Below are 17,430 nucleotides of genomic sequence, written 5' to 3' on the forward strand. Positions count from 1 at the left end.
TCAAAAGTAAATATATTAAAGTAATAATTAAATAAATTAATTATGATTTTATTGCCAGGAAGTGAATGCTGCTAAACTCAAGAATATTTTACATGTTTCTTAAATTAGCATCTTAGGTTTGACTAAATCAGAACCTCAACCCCACCCCCAAGAGAAGGGGAAATGTCAAAAAGTTTTAATGCACTGTGATTAATAACAGAGGTTATTATCTTCTGGTTATGCTCAGTTATAATGAAGTATATTAATTAGTTATTACTACAACATTTAATCCATCAAATAACACCTATCTGAAGGAAGCTTCATTAATAGTAGGGCTGAGCATCGGGCGGGTTCGGTCGGATTCGGGCCCATTTTGGCCCAACCGACCAAAACCGACTTGCTCATATACTGGCCCATTACCGACCGTAGACAACAACGGGTTTGTCGGGTTCGGTTTGGGCGGGTAGCCGGTTTATTCGGGCGGGTTGCAACGGATTGGGCCCAAAGGAAGTTTTTTGCCTTTTTTTTTCAAAAACGCGTTTTTCTACAAAAAAAAACTTTTTTTAAGGATAAAAAGTATAGTGGGCTGCAACTTTTGACAGCCCGTGATCCAATTTATAGTTTAGGACTATTTTGGCTTTATTATTTTTGAAATCTGAATCAGTTACTAAAAAACTAATGGTACATTTATCCAAAAATGCCGAATAAAATTACTTCATTTGACTGCACAACAATTTTGAACTTACAAAAATCACATAAAATAATAATCCCAATCAAATACAAATTAATAATCATTTTACAAGTTGAAACAAGCATAACATCATCATCCCATTAAGTTTCTGGCTTCAAGCTCCTTTCAAACTTGTTTGGCAAGATTTTCGATCTCCTCTTTCTTTTCTACACTGAAAATGAAAAAAAAAAACAGAATATTAGTGAGTTAAAATAATGTAAGATCAATTCAAGCTTGAACAACGAATAGACAAATACACAGCACAAAAAGAAACTTCCATCTAAGAACAAATTTACAAATAGATTCAGCTTATAGATCAAGTCAGTTTAGTTCAGATCAGTCAAGAACATACAGAGGTCAACAGATCTATTACTTCCACATATTTAAATATGGAACAACAATGTCAAAAAAATTCAATGAAAGATTACACCTTTACAAAGAATGGAAGAAATTTCAATGAAAGATTCAACCTTTAGTTGTTTACATAAAAAAATCATGGTCTTACACATTATCATGCACAATCAACTAATAAAAATCCAACCTTTACATGTTTGAAGGAAAAAAAATACGAACCTGTATGCTGAATGTGGTCATTGGCTTCATTGTTGAGTTAGCTCTGGAAAATGAACATTAATAGATCAGCAAAGAAAAATGTGCAAATGATATTTACATAACAATAAGCAACAAAGATGATAGACTAAAAGCAATCAAAAACAACACTTGAACACTTCAAACAACAGACACATAAAAATAAAATCTCTTTTTTTTACATAAATCAAAGAAGAATCAGATCTGCTATCATATCCACTCTGATCAAATCAAAACCAAAACCAAATCAAAGAAAGTTAAAAGCTTTAGAGAAGCAAAGTCAGAAAGAGGTGCTCAGTGCTCACAATGAAAAGAAACAATCTTTAAAACAAGATAGCAAATATAGTAGTAAGAAAACCAAACTTTCTTGTTGTTGCTTAAAAATGAGGGATCTTTTGGGGGAAAAGGGAGAAAGGTATGAGCTTTCACATGCATAGTGAAAGAAAACTTTGCAGACTTCTAAAACTTCAAGAGGAACGAGAAAATATGGACCAAAAATGAGTGAAAGGGCGCTACAGCTTGGTGGAAGAGAAGGAACAAGAAGGAAAAATCAAGAAGGAGGAAGGAGAAATTGTAGGTTTTCTCTTTGTGTCTTTGAGTGAGATGCGCCGCACAAGAGAGAGGAACTGAGAAAGTGAGGAGTGTTAGGGTTTTCCTTTTTTTATAGAGTATATAAAGTGTGGATGGAGTGAGACGTGAACTACTCTGCCACTGCACATGCTTTTCTCCAATAATACGGGTCGGGTTGGGTTTCGACGGGTTTTAAAAAATCAACCCGAACTCGACCGTTTATACCCAACTGGAACCTTGACAGGTTGACCCGTTACAATGTATCCGACCCGACCCGCCCGTTCATGCTGTTTTGGGCTCGGTTAAGTCGGGTTTGGGTCGGGTCGAATAAACCTGCTCAGCCCTAATTAATAGATGTCAAAGAATTCATTTAAAGAATTTAACTAGTCCTCTTTTAAATTCAAATTAATTAATATCATCCATCTGGCAACAATCTCATATCTTTGACTCTATGTGATTTTATTTTATTTTTGCTTTCTTAAAATAAAAGTCTCTATCTATAAATATGCATCTTCACTTCTCCACATTCAGTCCCATCCTGCTTCATTCATCTCATCACATTCAAAACAGCTCCAAGAGAAACCAAAAAGTCACACACATTAAAACAGAGAGAGAGAGAGAGAGAGAGAAACACCTTCAACTTCAACACCCTTTTGTATCAACCAGTTTTAGTTCAAACATGGTGAAGGCAGAGATCAAGATCGACACAGAGCCATCAGCAAAGGCAAGGCAGGCTTTGTCTCCAACATCATCCTCATCATCATCAGCAATGTCCAATGAGAAGAAGAAGAAGTACAAGGGAGTGAGAATGAGAACCTGGGGCTCATGGGTTTCAGAGATCAGAGCACCAAACCAGAAAACAAGGATATGGTTGGGTTCTTATTCAACTGCAGAAGCAGCAGCAAGAGCCTATGATGCTGCACTTCTCTGCCTCAAAGGGTCTTCTGCCACCAATCTGAACTTCCCTTCAAGTGCTTCACATTTCATTCCTCCTCAAGACACTGCCATGAATCCTAAATCAATTCAAAGATTTGCTGCTGCTGCTGCAAATAACAGTTTTGTGGACAATGGTTCACCTTCTCCTCCTCCTCAACCTCCTTCAAATTCTTCCTCATTGGTCTCATCCCCATCAATGTCATCATCTCCTTCAGATAAAATAGATGATGATGTCTCACTCTTTTCTTCCATTGGGGCCAACAACACTGGCTCTGAATATCAAGCAAATAATGAATCAATGGCTATGATTCAGTCTTGGTCTTGGTATGGCTTTGATGACATTCAATTCCCAAAACATGGGGATCAAATGCTGAGTGGGGATGTGTTTGACATTGATGCAGCCCAGGCACTTGATGATTGGTACTATGAGGAAAGTGACATTCGTTTGTGGAGCTTCTCCTAAGTGAAATTGAAGTCACCCCCAAATTCTTTTTCTCACAAAATTCATATTTATTTGTCTTCAGTACTGACTGTGACCAAATTAAAACTATATACTCTAGAAGATATTGATAAAGAGATGAGACAATTTTTAGTTTCTTTGTTGATTTCTGCATATTTAAATGTATTATTGATGCAAAGCTTGTTAATTATTTAGATATTATAAATAGTTTCGTTGGTTTATGTAATTTCATAAATGGAGGGACAAAAAACATATGGTCATGAAGATGTTAGTAATTACAACTTATAATCAATTCCTTTCATTGATTTTCTCTTGCGTTGATCTTATAATCAATTCCTTTCAATTACTATGGAAGAATTCATTTTACTAGGAGGATCTAGGAAGCCCTCTATTGCCTGGGTGGGTGTCAGAGATGTTTACCAATTCACTGACAAGAGGGAATCATACTTGTAGGTTTACAGAATGTGGAAACTTGAACCATTGAAAAGTGTGTCTTTAGTTGGACCATCTACTCTCTCATGTTTGCCAAAAGATCAAAGGAGGATTTCCTTGTTTCAGTGTTCGAAGTTTGGTATTGTTTGCATTACGCTTTCTATGAATCCTAGATTGGAAAAAATATCCTGATTGGTTTACATTTTGTATAAAATTGGATTTGATAACCTATTAATCAGCACTATTTTACCCCTAGGCTGTTTTCTACTCCCTCCAACAGTTTTGGGTTGGTTGGGGTTGGGGATTGCTCTTAATTAAATTTATTGGGGCCATGATAATAAAGTATCTAAACTTGATTGTTTGATGATTTGCCGAGTTCATAGTCCTTCAACTTCTGTTTGAATATCATTTGAAGGCAATAAATTTCAACCTAATATGAAATAAAAAGAAAGTTTTGGTTATTTTTTATCTTGAAGTGGATATGAAAGTCTGTTTGCATCAGTGTATACGCACATACACGGATTTATTCAGAGCGATGAGGGTAAGTGCCCTCACAATAATTTGTATATATCTGTATATATTGCCTCCACGACTTCAACTTTCTGGATCCGTCACTGTATACGCATAACCGAACACCCCTAATATCATTGATTGAAATAATTTGTTCTTATTTGATGTCTCATTCCTTGTCTTACAATTAAACTAAGTCATACCTACGTGACACAATTTTATTGGTAATTAGGTATGATAGAAAAGATAACCTCAAATACGGATAAAAGATCTTCATTAAAGTATTATATTCATATGTATCTAGAGAGACAGAGAGAGACATTATTTTTCTACTTATGACTTTGGATGCAAGCAATACCTGCTTTGGCGTTTCATGCAAAGATTAACGCGCTAACAATAGATTATGTGCAAAATATTGTTCTTTACATGATCAGAAGGACAAACTTTGATTCTTTTTGAGTCACCTTTAGAACCTGATCATGTGTTTGAAACATAGGTTCGAGTCAATTAAGTTAACAATCAGCTCACATGACCTGTCCACTTATATATGAAATGGGTGAAAGCATGGGGTCCCATTCTCACTTGTGCCTTTTACATTGCTTCGTGTCTCAACAAGGTGCACTCCATGCGCTTATTATGCTTTCTCACGACGGAAATGTGCAGAGGAAAGCTTTTGCTTTTGGTATTATCATTTGTTCATATAGATATTTAGAATGAAATGAAGGACCAGAGAAAGAACCAAACCAGCCCATTCCTTTGACTGAATTACTCTGTTCAATCAGGGGAACACTGTTCTTATGTGCATGTACATTCTTGTGTCCTACAACTTCACAATTTTATGCCCATGAAATTGATGTAACTAAATGACAATATAAACATTGCACTTCGAGACACATCATGTGAGTTCAACCCCCCAATCAAATCCCAGATTTGAAATATATATATAGTAGATTATGGGTGATTTTGTTTGGTATTAACAAAGGATGACATTGCTTAATAAGCGCACCTTGTTGTGACTAGCACTAGTTAATGAGTGTTAGTCGCTGATAGTCACAGCAGTTAAAAATGACTATTTGAATCCATCGGTTAAAAGTTTGAATCTAAAGAATTGTATTTTTGAGTAGATTGTTAATTTTCATCACACTTCGATCAGAATTGTGAGAATAATATAATATGAAAAAAAAAACAAAGAATGGCGTTGCTTAATGCAATTATACCCAACAAATTGTGGTATTGTCAGCAGATTAGTTCCCCCTTTGGAAGTATGCAAATAGTTTATTCTGTGAGCGTACCATTTTATTCTCATACAAAGAACAAGATATTATTACTATATGGAATTCAAAAACAGCCATTATTGGTTTCTGTTATTACAATTTCAGAGGTTTTTTCTATTAATGAAATGTTTTACACTTCCAGAAAGAGGTACTTTGGATGCGATTATGTAGCTGAAACATATAAAAATGCTATACATAAAAGCAGAAACTATTATATATGGTTTATTCATGTGGGTACATATAATGAATGTGGCAAAGAAGAATATGCCAACAAAAAAGATACAGTGGTATGGAGGTTAAGATCCAACACTTAGCATGGGTTTAATGATCTAGGCTTTGCCTTATTAAGACATAACTTTTGTTTCTTTTTAAAACTTCCTTAGCTGCACATGGCTCCCTTACCCCCAGCACAAAGCAATTTCTTAGATGCACAATTGTTGCATATTTCATGTTCCGGAATGGAACATTGAGAACGGGGTACTACCCAAGATGTAGAGAGATTGCACTTAGAGAGAAAAAACTAGAGAGAGAAATGCTGAATTACATGTATATTTTCCAAATGAGCCAAGAGTCCCTTACAATTGGTATCTGCTACATATTTATAGAGGTAGTGTTGGGCCCCCATATGCTAATGTCCTTAATGGGCCGTGTGGGCCTGGCTGAACGAGGCCCAACCCTACTGGATTGGGGACCCGCCACGGGGCGGTCAAAACCCTGGGCGTTGCCCCTCTAGGAGCTCGCCCAGTCCACAAGTCCACAAGACACCGAGCTCGAAGCATGAGAGCTAAGTGTGTCTTTAAAACTATAACTGCCTAATGCTTATCCATCGTGTATGCAAAAAATCCAAGTCGCCAACATGGCGTGAAAAGATGAAGGGCGAGCGCCCTTGGTCCGTAAGTCTACAAGCTCGAAGCAGGAGAGCGAAGTGTGTCTTCAAAATGTGACCGCCAATCTCTGTCCCCTTGTGATCCCCCTAGCAGGTCGCCCGTTGCCACTTTCCACTTAGTACGGCGTTCCTCGGCTGGCGGTTTCGACCAACGCGCAGGAACTATTCCCAAGCTTCTAGTTGCAATAGCTTCCCCGGCTAGAAGATCACCTAGCCACGCTACTTGGCGGGATCAACAAAGAATGTATAAAGCGTGTAGGTCGCTGACATGGCGCAAATGAAACACAAACCGCCAATAGGCGCAAGGAAATACACAAATACATGAATCTCCGATTGACGCGGGACCTAGAAAGATGGTGTACAAACGCCTACAAGATTAAGGAGTCGTGGTGGCCCGCCACCTATGACGTGACTCGCTGAATAGAAGCTGGCTCGCCTGGTGACATGGTCTTGTGGACTGGGTGAGCCCCTAGAGGTGCAACGCCCAGGGTTTTGACCGCCCCGTGGCGGGTCCCCAAGCCAGTAGGGTTGGGCCTCGTTCAGCCAGGCCCACACGGCCCATTAAGGACATTAGCATATGGGGGCCCAACACTACCTCTATAAATAGGTAGCAGATACCAATTGTAAGAGACTCTTGGCTCATTTGGAAAATATACATGTAATTCAGCATTTCTCTCTCTAGTTTTCTCTCTCTAAGTGCAATCTCTCTACATCTTGGGTACTACCCCCGTTCTCAATGTTCCATTCCGGAACATTTGGCGCCATCTGTGGGGACCGATAAACTTTTGATTCCCGGATCACGTGGATTGATTGCACAACTGATTTTGCTTGAGATTTTCGATGATTTTCGTGGATTTCGCGAGACGGATTTTGATGACGGAAATTGATCTTGGATGATCTTTTTGGGCTCTGGATTGGAAAAGGAATACAATGCACCTTGACCTTCAAGAATCCGTGTCACCACAGTGCATCTTCTTCCACAAGGTTCGCCAACGATGGCGGCGGAAGTTGGGAATAGAAGCATCGAAGACAAGCCACACATTCTCAGGCGGAACCGCCTGTGCTACTGGGAGGAGGGGATTTTCAATTTAGAGTGGACAGATCTGTTGATTATTGCGGCATCACAGGAGGATCGTGGTGGAAGCTTGATCGTTGTTGTCAATCGACGGAGCGGGAGCGAATTCGAGACTGAGAAAGGAATCGATGAAACTCAGTGGCTATAGTGGACGGGAGAATGACGGATCAAGAAAGTTGATCAGGTTTCGAAACGGGAGAAAAAAACAGGGATAAAAGGAGAAGTTTCAGATCGAGAACAACAAAGAGACTGATGAAGAGTAGATCGGTGGCAATGCGGAGGGGAAGGAACAGGGTGCGTTCACGAGAGAATGACAGATCGAGATTCAGCGTGTAGAAGTGTGTTAGTTCTTCAAGGCGCATCCAGCGATGGCAGATCGGAGCAACACGGTTCAGACCAACAATGAAGAGCGTCAACAGAGGTGAAGCTTCAGATCGAGGAAGCATGTAGGCAAGGGAGAGCAGATCGGTAATGACGAAGAAAAGAACAGAGGCAAGGAATCTGTCCAGAGCACAATACATGAGGAGCAGAGCCAATCCCGAGACGTTTTTTGATGAGGCGTTGGAATTCTGGCGGGCACGCTTTGGCTTTGGCGACGCAAGTCCGGCGAACATGTTGGCTCTGGCGAACATGTTGGCTTTGGTGACAATGTTGGCTTCGGCGGTGGAAATCTGGCGAGCATCTTTTGCTTCGGCGATGGAATTCCGGGGAAGACGTTTTGAATTGGTGTCGGAGATGGCGAGAGAAAAGATGGCGAAAGAAGTTAGAAATGGAGAGGGAAGTTTGCGAAGCTGGGAATTTGTCGATTGTTGTTTACGCTCCATTCCATTGTTGTCAGATTCGCTTCTTTCTGGCGAGGTGTTTAAGGACACCACCGATCAACATACGTAATGTCGTCGTCGTTGTTTCATTGGGTTTTGGGCATGCACGCGAGCATTCTAATTCACTTAGCAAATTGAAGTAGTCGTATAGTACCTCCAGCGCTTCAAGGTACAGGTCAAATTTTGGGGACTCATGCAAAGCAGAATTGTGCTTTGGTGGTGCCAGCATCGGGTTATTAGAGGAAATGGTTCATCCGCCAAAAGAGGAGGGAAAGCAGGGAAAGGGAAGATCTCTTTATGCAGCCTCAATGATACAGATAAAAACATGAGCAAAAACCAGAAATAGGGGATAACCACTATCAGATACTTTCAAGGTCAAGGAACTAATCCAGAAGTATGTAATCCCCTAAAAAGGACGCTTGAGGCCTGGAACTGAGATATTACGCCTGGTTTGCACAATCTCCTCATTAAATCCCTTTTTTATTCTGATTATTTAGGCGTTTGGCGCCAATGTTGAACTGTTTAATGTGGTCTCCCTTTGCTGAAATTGAGCTGATTGATTTTCTGGATAGTTCTGATATGTTTCTGCTTTATGTCTTTGCCTAACATGTGAAAGAGATTTATGAGATCTAGAGCTGTTTAAAGGTGTGGTTTCTAAAATTCTTTGCATCTGTTTTGAGATAAATGCTTGCACCTAGAGCTAAAGTTGGGGGCGTAATTGATTCAAGCATGCTAGTTTTTATATGATGTTAACTCTCATACTTAGCAAAGTGGTTTTGTTTGTTGAAGTTAAATGAATTGGAGGATGCGATGATTATTTGCTTGGGTGTTTAGTGAATGTCACATGCCCTTTCTATCATGTTGATTGGCTATCTTCCTTTTAGTAAAACTTCATTTTGAAAATTGAGGCACACCTTTCAAAATTTTGTGAAGATATATAAAAGTTGCATATGAAAGTTATGAAAATTCTTTCCAAAATTCTTTCGCATTCTGAAGATTGATTTCAGTTTTCAAATTCTGATGAGCTCATGATTTAGCTTGGAAGACTCCTCCCTAAGCGGTTTGTTGTTGGGTGGGACAAGCTTCTGATGGCGCGATTTAGTTACAAAGTGAAACAAGTTTCACAATGAACTGAGTTAGCCCCGGAAAAGCCCACATAACAACTGGATTCATTGGCGATGTGTGGGGTACAAGTTACCCATTTTACTGAGCACCGCTTTGGTAATCCAACTGGCCATTGGAACCCAAAGCACTTTGAGTCCCGAAATGGGACGATCACACCAAGGGTGGCGACCTACCGCTAGGGTGGTGACCTCATGCCAAAGGGTGGCGACCAAACGCTATGGGTGGCAACCTGTAAGACTCAGTTTCTAGACACACAAAAGTCGCCAAAAGGGTGGCGACCTCACGCTAAGGGTGGCGACCTACCGCAAGAAGGTCGCGACCTACCGCAAGAGGATGGCGACCTACCGCTAAAGGGTCGCGACCTACCGCAAAATGGTGGCGGCCTTACGCTGAGAGTGGCGAGCAAGCCAAACTAATTTCTTATAAGGCACAAAATTCTTTGACAAAATTGGTTTTAACTTAGATTTATTAACTTTATTTATAAACACATGGTCATGATGTTTTGCAACATCTTTACTCATGGTCTTGATAAGAGCACATCTTTGGTGGTTGATTTTTCTTTGGTGATTAGGTGATTGCATGCTTATAACTGAATTGTATGATTTGATAAACCTGCTGGAAATGATGAAATTTGAATTATGATTCCTGAGGCAACTGATGATTATTTGTAGTTGAGAAATATTCTAAACAGGAAACAGGCTAAAGCAGGATGGTGATGGCGATGCGGCGAGTGAGGACACTCCTACTCCTCATGACTTGGACAGAGTCTGGTGGACTTGTGGACTATGGCGAGAGAAGGAGCATGCGTGTTGGGCTGATCTTTTCCTAGGGACGATGCGACAGCGACTTTGGCTTGAAGACACATTGTGCTTTCATGCTTCGAGCTCGGTGTCTTGTGGACTGGTTGAGTCCCTTCACCATATTAGGGGACTCGCCCAGGAAGCAACTTGATCCGTGAAGATGCTACGAGGGGCGGATGCGGGAGAGATTGGCGGGAGACCATGTCACCAGGCGAGCCAGCTTCTATTCAGCGAGTCACGTCATATGTGGCGGGCCACCACGACTCCTTAATCTTGTAGGCGTTTGTACACCATCTTTCTAGGTCCCGCGTCAATCGGAGATTCATGTATTTGTGTATTTCCTTGCGCCTATTGGCGGTTTGTGTTTCATTTGCGCCATGTCGGCGACCTACACGCTTTATACATTCTTTGTTGATCCCGCCAAGTAGCGTGGCTAGGTGATCTTCTAGGCGGGGAAGCTATTGCAACTAGAAGCTTGGGAATAGTTCCTGCGCGTTGGTCGAAACCGCCAGCCGAGGAACGCCGTACTAAGTGGAAACTGGCAACGGGCGACCTGCTAGGGGGATCACAAGGGGACAGAGATTGGCGGTCACATTTTGAAGACACACTTCGCTCTCCTGCTTCGAGCTTGTAGACTTACGGACCAAGGGCGCTCGCCCTTCATCTTTTCACGCCATGTTGGCGACTTAGATTTTTTGCATACACGATGGATAAGCATTAGGCAGTTATAGTTTTCTTAAAGACACACTTAGCTCTCATGCTTCGAGCTCAATGTCTTGTGGACTTGTGGACTGGGCGAGCCCCTAGAGGGGCAACGCCCAGGGTTTTGACCGCCCCGTGGCGGGTCCCCAAGCCAGTAGGGTTGGGCCTCGTTTAGCCAGGCCCACACGGCCCATTAAGGACATTAGCATATGGGGGCCCAACACTACCTCTATAAATAGGTAGCAGATACCAATTGTAAGGGACTCTTGGCTCATTTGGAAAATATACATGTAATTCAGCATTTCTCTCTCTAGTTTTCTCTCTCTAAGTGCAATCTCTCTACATCTTGGGTACTACCCCCGTTCTCGATGTTCCATTCCGGAACATGAAATAAATAGGAAAATGATCGGTGAACCCAACAAACTAGTGACATTCAGGTGACACATAAGTTTTGTGGTGGTTTATTGAACCGTCACAACCTACATGTATGTTTAGAAAAGTAAAAGCTTTTTTTTTTTTTTTTAAATCAACCAAAGGCAGGTTGACCAAATAAGACAAACATACCTAAAAACAAATACACAATGGGGTGAAATATATGGTGTCACCCATTTTATGGGTTTCATCGGTGCCCCCATGGAAAAAACTTTAGTAAAAAGGGGACACTGAAAATCTCTTTAATTTCCACCATTGATATAATATTTTAAAAGTTGAATGGTTGAGATTGAACTAACAAAGTGACCCAAATACCCCTTTCAAACCCTAATTTTGTCCAATTCAAAAAAAAACTTCTTTCTTCCTCCCAATGCCCACAACCACCTCTACGGTTCTCCCCACGCCTGGTCCTCCTCCGCCCACGACGCTGCAAAACCGTTGACTACTTCCACCTCCCATGACCATCACGGGATCACCCCACCCTTACCCTTTTGATGGAGTCTGGAAATATCACCCAAATTCCCCCTCCCCCACATCAAATACTTGTCGCGGCGCCGTGCTCGACGTGAGGTCCACTCCGACGCCATTCGCCATCCATCGTAAATCCTCGATAATAATCGTCGCGTCTCTCAAGGGTTCCTTCGCGCTCTGATCTGTAGTGGAATCTACGGTGTGCAACATGCACGAAGCACGAGTTCGTTCCCTTCCTCAGCCATTATTCCAGTTCTGTAATTCACTTTTGGTTTGCATACTTTTCCACCTCTGTCCAGCCTAATTCTCTCCCTTCGGTGATACCCTGGTCTCCTCCTCCTTCTCTATATCTTTCCTTATCTGCTATATTCAGATTTAGCAATACAACCTCTACTGATCCAGATCTGTTTTTGGATGGTGTCAAGCACCCAGATCTGTTTTCTCAATGAATGTGTTTTTCTTTTCATTTTTCAATGTTGTCTGGTTCATGTTCAATGACTCTTTGTTTAATTTTGTTGATTTTATTTCCAATATGTGGCTTTGGTTCCAATACTCGTATTCTTAAATGATATTGTTGAGTTTAATGTTTTGATTGAGAAGAAGAATGAACCCATATGAGAGGAATTGAGGAAGGGTTGGAGACTTTGAGCTCTGTCTATAGAAGAAACCATGGGAATAAGACAAAAAAATCGGTGCTATTAAGGGTTATAAACCGCTACAAAAGCTTAAGGGACAAATTTGTAATCTCACATCTCAATTTAGGGGGGTAACGGTGAACCTCATAAAACAGATGACACCATAGACGACACCAATATTGTACAACTGCTCACAAGAAAATGTGATAATTTATTGGAGGTGTATCGAGATGGAAGACATGGAACAAGGAGGAGCTCCAACACGTGAAGAGCTTTATGCGTCTGGATGGATAGGCTACTGTGAAAGAGCATGAAATTCTATTAACTTGCTCTTATCTTGGATTTCTGGAAGAGGAAAACTTTCAAGGAATCCCACACTACAAAAAAAACGCTATTTAGTGGGGATTATTTAGCGGGGGGGTTTGATAACCCCGCAAATGTTGTTAATTTTAATAGTTAAGGGGGGTTTTGATAACCCCGCAAATGTTTTATTAATTAACTCTGATCTCCCTCTCCCTCTCACTCTCATAGAACTCGTTCTCACTCTCATCTCACAGAACAGAACCATGGAAGCTCGCAATTTCCATCGATTTTTTCTCGTTTTGCACCGATTTGATCTCGTTTTCCACCGATTTCAACCACCGCACGCCGCCGTAGCAACAGCCTCCTCCGCTGTCGATATAACCGCTTCTTCTTCTTCATTCGCAGTTCTCTTTGCGATTTTCTCATGGATGCATCCCTCATAGACTCAACAACCTCTACTCCGTCGCATGCTGCATTCTCTGGTACCGATTTTTTTTAATTAACCTAGTCAGATTTCTAAATTAGGTTTTCATTAGTTGATTTGGAGATTTCGCTCCTCTTAAGATTTATTCTGACTAATTATAAGGTATAGAAACCGGTCCATTAATTTCTTTTTCTTGCCAACAGTCCCTGAAAGATACTTGAGTGACACATACTTCATATCATTGGATCATGGAAATTCCAAGCATTATGAAAGTAAATAAAATATAAACAATGCAAAGATACTTGAGTGACATATATACTTCATATCATTGGATCAATTTCTTGCTTATTGTGGTATGTGATTGGTGTATATAGGCTTTTGCGTACTTATATAGATTAAGTTTCCAATTAGCAGATAGTTTCAGAAGGACTTAAACATGACCATTTGCAATTTCATTTGCTGAGCTTCAGGGTGATGAGGAACATGCATTCAGAGATGAAGACGTTCAAGGGAGAAATGTTCTGACAAATTTCTGGGTATGATAGGTTTCCAAGGCTTCTTTTGATCACTATATTTGTCTTAAATTATTCTTATCAAATCTCATGTGGATGTGAAGACCACTGATAATTTCATATTGAGGATGTTCTGCTTTGGATTTGCCAAGAGGAGAACTTACCAGATGAAGAGAACTTGTTATACACAATCAAAGCCAGATTAAACATGTATATCCATAATGTATGTTACATTCATACATCGGTTTGCTATCAATCTAACCTAGTTCAGTGATACTTTTGAGCATGAATTTCTGCATTTCTTTACTAGTTCAGCAAGTTTCCAAGCACTTCTTGCAGGTACCTCAGTATTAATTCAGAAGTGGCCGCAACTTTCAAAAGGAAATGAATGTTTGTGAGGTGATTTATGTCCCCAACAACAGTGCTTGTTGTTCCACACCAAAAGGTCAGAAATTTAGGATACCTGAGATTTCAACATGCCCTCCTGCACCAAAGAAGCCAAGGGTGCTTTCAAATTGCTCTTTGCGTAAGTCACCACTTTAATTCTTTACACCCCCTGACTCGGAGCTCTTCTTCTTTTCTCTCAGAGATGTCTCAGTTTGATTCTGTGTGTTCATAATCATAGCATGATTTATATATAAATAAGAAGATGGACTTTTGAAGTGGTTTTAGTGCAATTTCTCTAGAAAAATGAGATACATGCTTTGAGAAGTTTAGAATTTTGGTGTGTTTTTCATCTTATGTTCATCTTAGGAAACAATCACTTGCCCCTTCTTCTCTAGTCTCTGCTAATTTTAGCTCAATTTGTAGTATTTGTCAGTTACTAAATTTAGCTGAAGTGGTTCTCCAACTAAATTTACAATTTAAGTTTACTTTATTTTCCTTCTTTTTTTACATGTTATAGAAGGTGTGTACTGACCTTTAAATTGAAATATGCTGAGTGCAAAATGTAATGGGTTTGGTTTGATGTTTGTGAGTATTCAAGCTTGCAACTCCAAAAGTTTCAGTTTTCATTTACCTTGTCCTTGAGATAAATTTAAAGTCATTCTTCCCTTTCTTATGAAAAAATCTCTCTTCTATTTTTCTCTTTTTTTACTTCTCTACCTGTGAAGGTGGTGATAATTTTGATTGTAACAGTTCTAGCTAATGTCTTTGGTTTCTATACTAATGGTTAAAACGCTGCATGTAAAATATGTTAATGGAGACAATTGCATAACAGTAAACAATCTATCCTGAGGATGTATATGAAAGAGCTTGACCAATTGTGTAGCCTTGATGATGAGTATGTGTCATTGGCTACGGACCATCTAAATGATGATGACGATGATGTAAATCTGTGTTGTGGTCAGTAATATTGCTATTATCATTGCTGCTAAGAAAGACCCGAATAAGGTCTGTTGTTGTCGCTGCTACAACATAGAAATTATACTCTTACTGTGCAATTAGGAAAACTCTCATCTCCTTACTCTTATTTTTCTTTTTTCTTTTTAAATTTTCAAAGCAATTGTTCCTAATAATAAAACAATCTATTAATCTGGCATTTTCATTTTTTTCTTCATTTTGTATCATTACTTTCTTGATTCAGTGTCAACCTTTGGAGCCGTGCTTGACATGATAACAGACAGGTCATTCTATGTTCTCTCTTTACTCTCTGTATGCATGCAAGCCAAAGGAATCTGCTGATTATTGCTGTTTTAGCTTCTTGACATGATAACAGACAGGTCATTCTATGGTCTTTGATAAGTTTTTTGGGCTGGATATTTTACTTTAAATGCAGCATTTTCTTGGCGGGCAAGGCTAGGCATAAAGATGTAAAAGACAGCAACAATTGGCTTTTCAGGGCATATTATGGAAATAGGATGTTTATGGCTTACTGCTGCGTCTCATGTGAGGTAACTTTAATACCACCGTCTAGATATTTTGTGACAAAACCTTTATTGAAGGTTTTTTAGGTTCTTATATATCGTTAATATTCTACAGGTTATTTACCTAACTCTGTTTTATCTTTCGGAGGCTAAAATAGGGAATTTGGTGGATGTAAGTTTTCTCTCTTTGTTTCTACTTTCTACTGATGTTACTTATCTGTAAGGTTTCTAGAGAGTTTCCTGCTATCATCTCAGTTTCTCAAGCTTTCATTTTCAGGTTGTATGGAGTAATCTCCAAAAGATAAAGATATCATTGATTTCAGTTTCTCAAGCTTTCATTTTTTAGGTTCATGATACATTCTAGCTATTTAAAAGCTTTCTTGGATTGAGAGTTGTGTATGGGTTATTTTGGATTGAAAGTTGTCCATGGGTTTGTTTCTTTATTTGGAGTGTTTTATTTTGGATATTGCTATTCGTTATTCTAGCTATTCTTTATTTGGGTCTGTATAGGTGTATAGGTTATTTTGGATTGAAAGTTGTCCCAAGAATAAACTCTAGTAGCCAAGGGAGATTTAAATCTGTAAATAATCTCTTGCATTTAAGGGAGGTTGAAAACTCCCGTTAAAAAAGCTTGCGGATAAGGGAGGTTTAAAATCCCCGCTAAAAATCGCCGCTAAATGCATATGCATATGTGGAAAATTGGAACTTACCTTGAACTTGGAGTGAGTGGGTGCAAGTGAAATGCTCTTGATGCAATGCAAACTTGAAAAGAGGGGAGTGAGAAAAAGTGTGTGTTAGTGAGATGGGAGGAGTAGGAAATGAGTATAAGTAGAGAGGGGGGCGGTTTTAGAGAGAAAGAGAAGTTAGAAAGTGGGAAAATGAAGAGTTAGATGTGTCTAAAACAAAAAAAACTGTGTGTGTGCGTGTTTGGGCGCTCAAGCGCTAGATAGGGGCGCTTGAGCGCCCTGGGTGCCCAGCAAAACAAATGCTACGGGCAGGCCAGCGCTTGAGCGCAGCGCCCTGCCCAGTGCAAAATTGTTTTTTTTTTCTTTTGTAAAATGAAAGAAACTATCCTAAAGCATTTTTAACAAAAATAAAACAATGGGTTGTCTCCCATTCAGCCCTATGTTATAGTCCAAGGTAGACTCTCCTCCGTTTGATGTTAGGAAGGAAATTCCTTACTTCCGAATGACTTACCACACTCACAAGGTAGGAACCTTGCGCAAAACCTTTGGAACAAATCCTCCCATGAGGTTATGTCTTGCTGCTCATCAAACCATGCTCTTGCTCCTTTTGTCAAGGAATGAGGGAAAAGTTTTATTTTCAAATCATCATCACTCACGCCCTCCTTCTTGACAAGAGCACTTGCAAGGGAAAACTTCACCATATGAGCATGGAGATTCTCGTACTTCGAGCCCCCATACTTGTTACCACTAACAAGCTTGATGAGAGTCGGAGGGAGCTCATCATCTTTCTTTTCAACTTTGGGGGCCTCTTCTTGAGCCTCTGGAATACTTTTGATTACATCACAGACAAAGTCATCAACATGGTTCGTCTCTAACATGGGATTGAAAACAGAGAATCGTACATTTTCCTTACCAACACGAAGAATGAGATGACCCTTGTCGACATCAATCTTAGCCCTACCAGTAGCTAAGAAAGGTCGACCAAGAATGAGCGGAATCTTCTCATCTTCTTCCATGTCAAGCACAACAAAATCTACGGGGAACACATACTTGTCAACTCTCACCATTACATCCTCCACAATCCCGTACGGTGTCTTAAGGGACCGATCCGCCATTTGCAAAGAAAGCATTGTAGGTGTCACCTCCCCTAGATTCAATCTTTCAAACATGGTAAGCGGCATCAAGTTGATGCTCGCCCCCAAATCACAAAGTGC

At 40.0% G+C, this 17,430-nt stretch overlaps 1 protein-coding gene and 1 long non-coding RNA gene across 2 annotated transcripts; one reads left to right on the forward strand and one right to left on the reverse strand.

The window, feature by feature from the left end:
* Nucleotides 1-665: 665 nt before the first annotated feature.
* On the reverse strand, nt 666-2,048 carry LOC130731758 (uncharacterized). The gene is made up of 2 exons (XR_009016813.1): nt 1,283-2,048; nt 666-881 (listed from the first exon to the last, which is right to left on the reverse strand). It is a non-coding gene; the product is annotated as an uncharacterized LOC130731758 (long non-coding RNA).
* Nucleotides 2,049-2,405: 357 nt separating this feature from the next.
* On the forward strand, nt 2,406-3,575 carry LOC130731759 (ethylene-responsive transcription factor ERF014-like). The gene has a single exon (XM_057583990.1). The coding sequence runs from the start codon at nt 2,547-2,549 to the stop codon at nt 3,264-3,266; it is 720 nt and encodes a 239-aa protein (XP_057439973.1). The 5' UTR covers nt 2,406-2,546; the 3' UTR covers nt 3,267-3,575.
* The last annotated feature ends 13,855 nt before the right edge of the window (nt 3,576-17,430 follow it).

This window comes from Lotus japonicus, chromosome 1 (genome assembly GCF_012489685.1).
Source record: "Lotus japonicus ecotype B-129 chromosome 1, LjGifu_v1.2".
In the NCBI taxonomy this organism is placed as follows: domain Eukaryota; kingdom Viridiplantae; phylum Streptophyta; class Magnoliopsida; order Fabales; family Fabaceae; genus Lotus; species Lotus japonicus.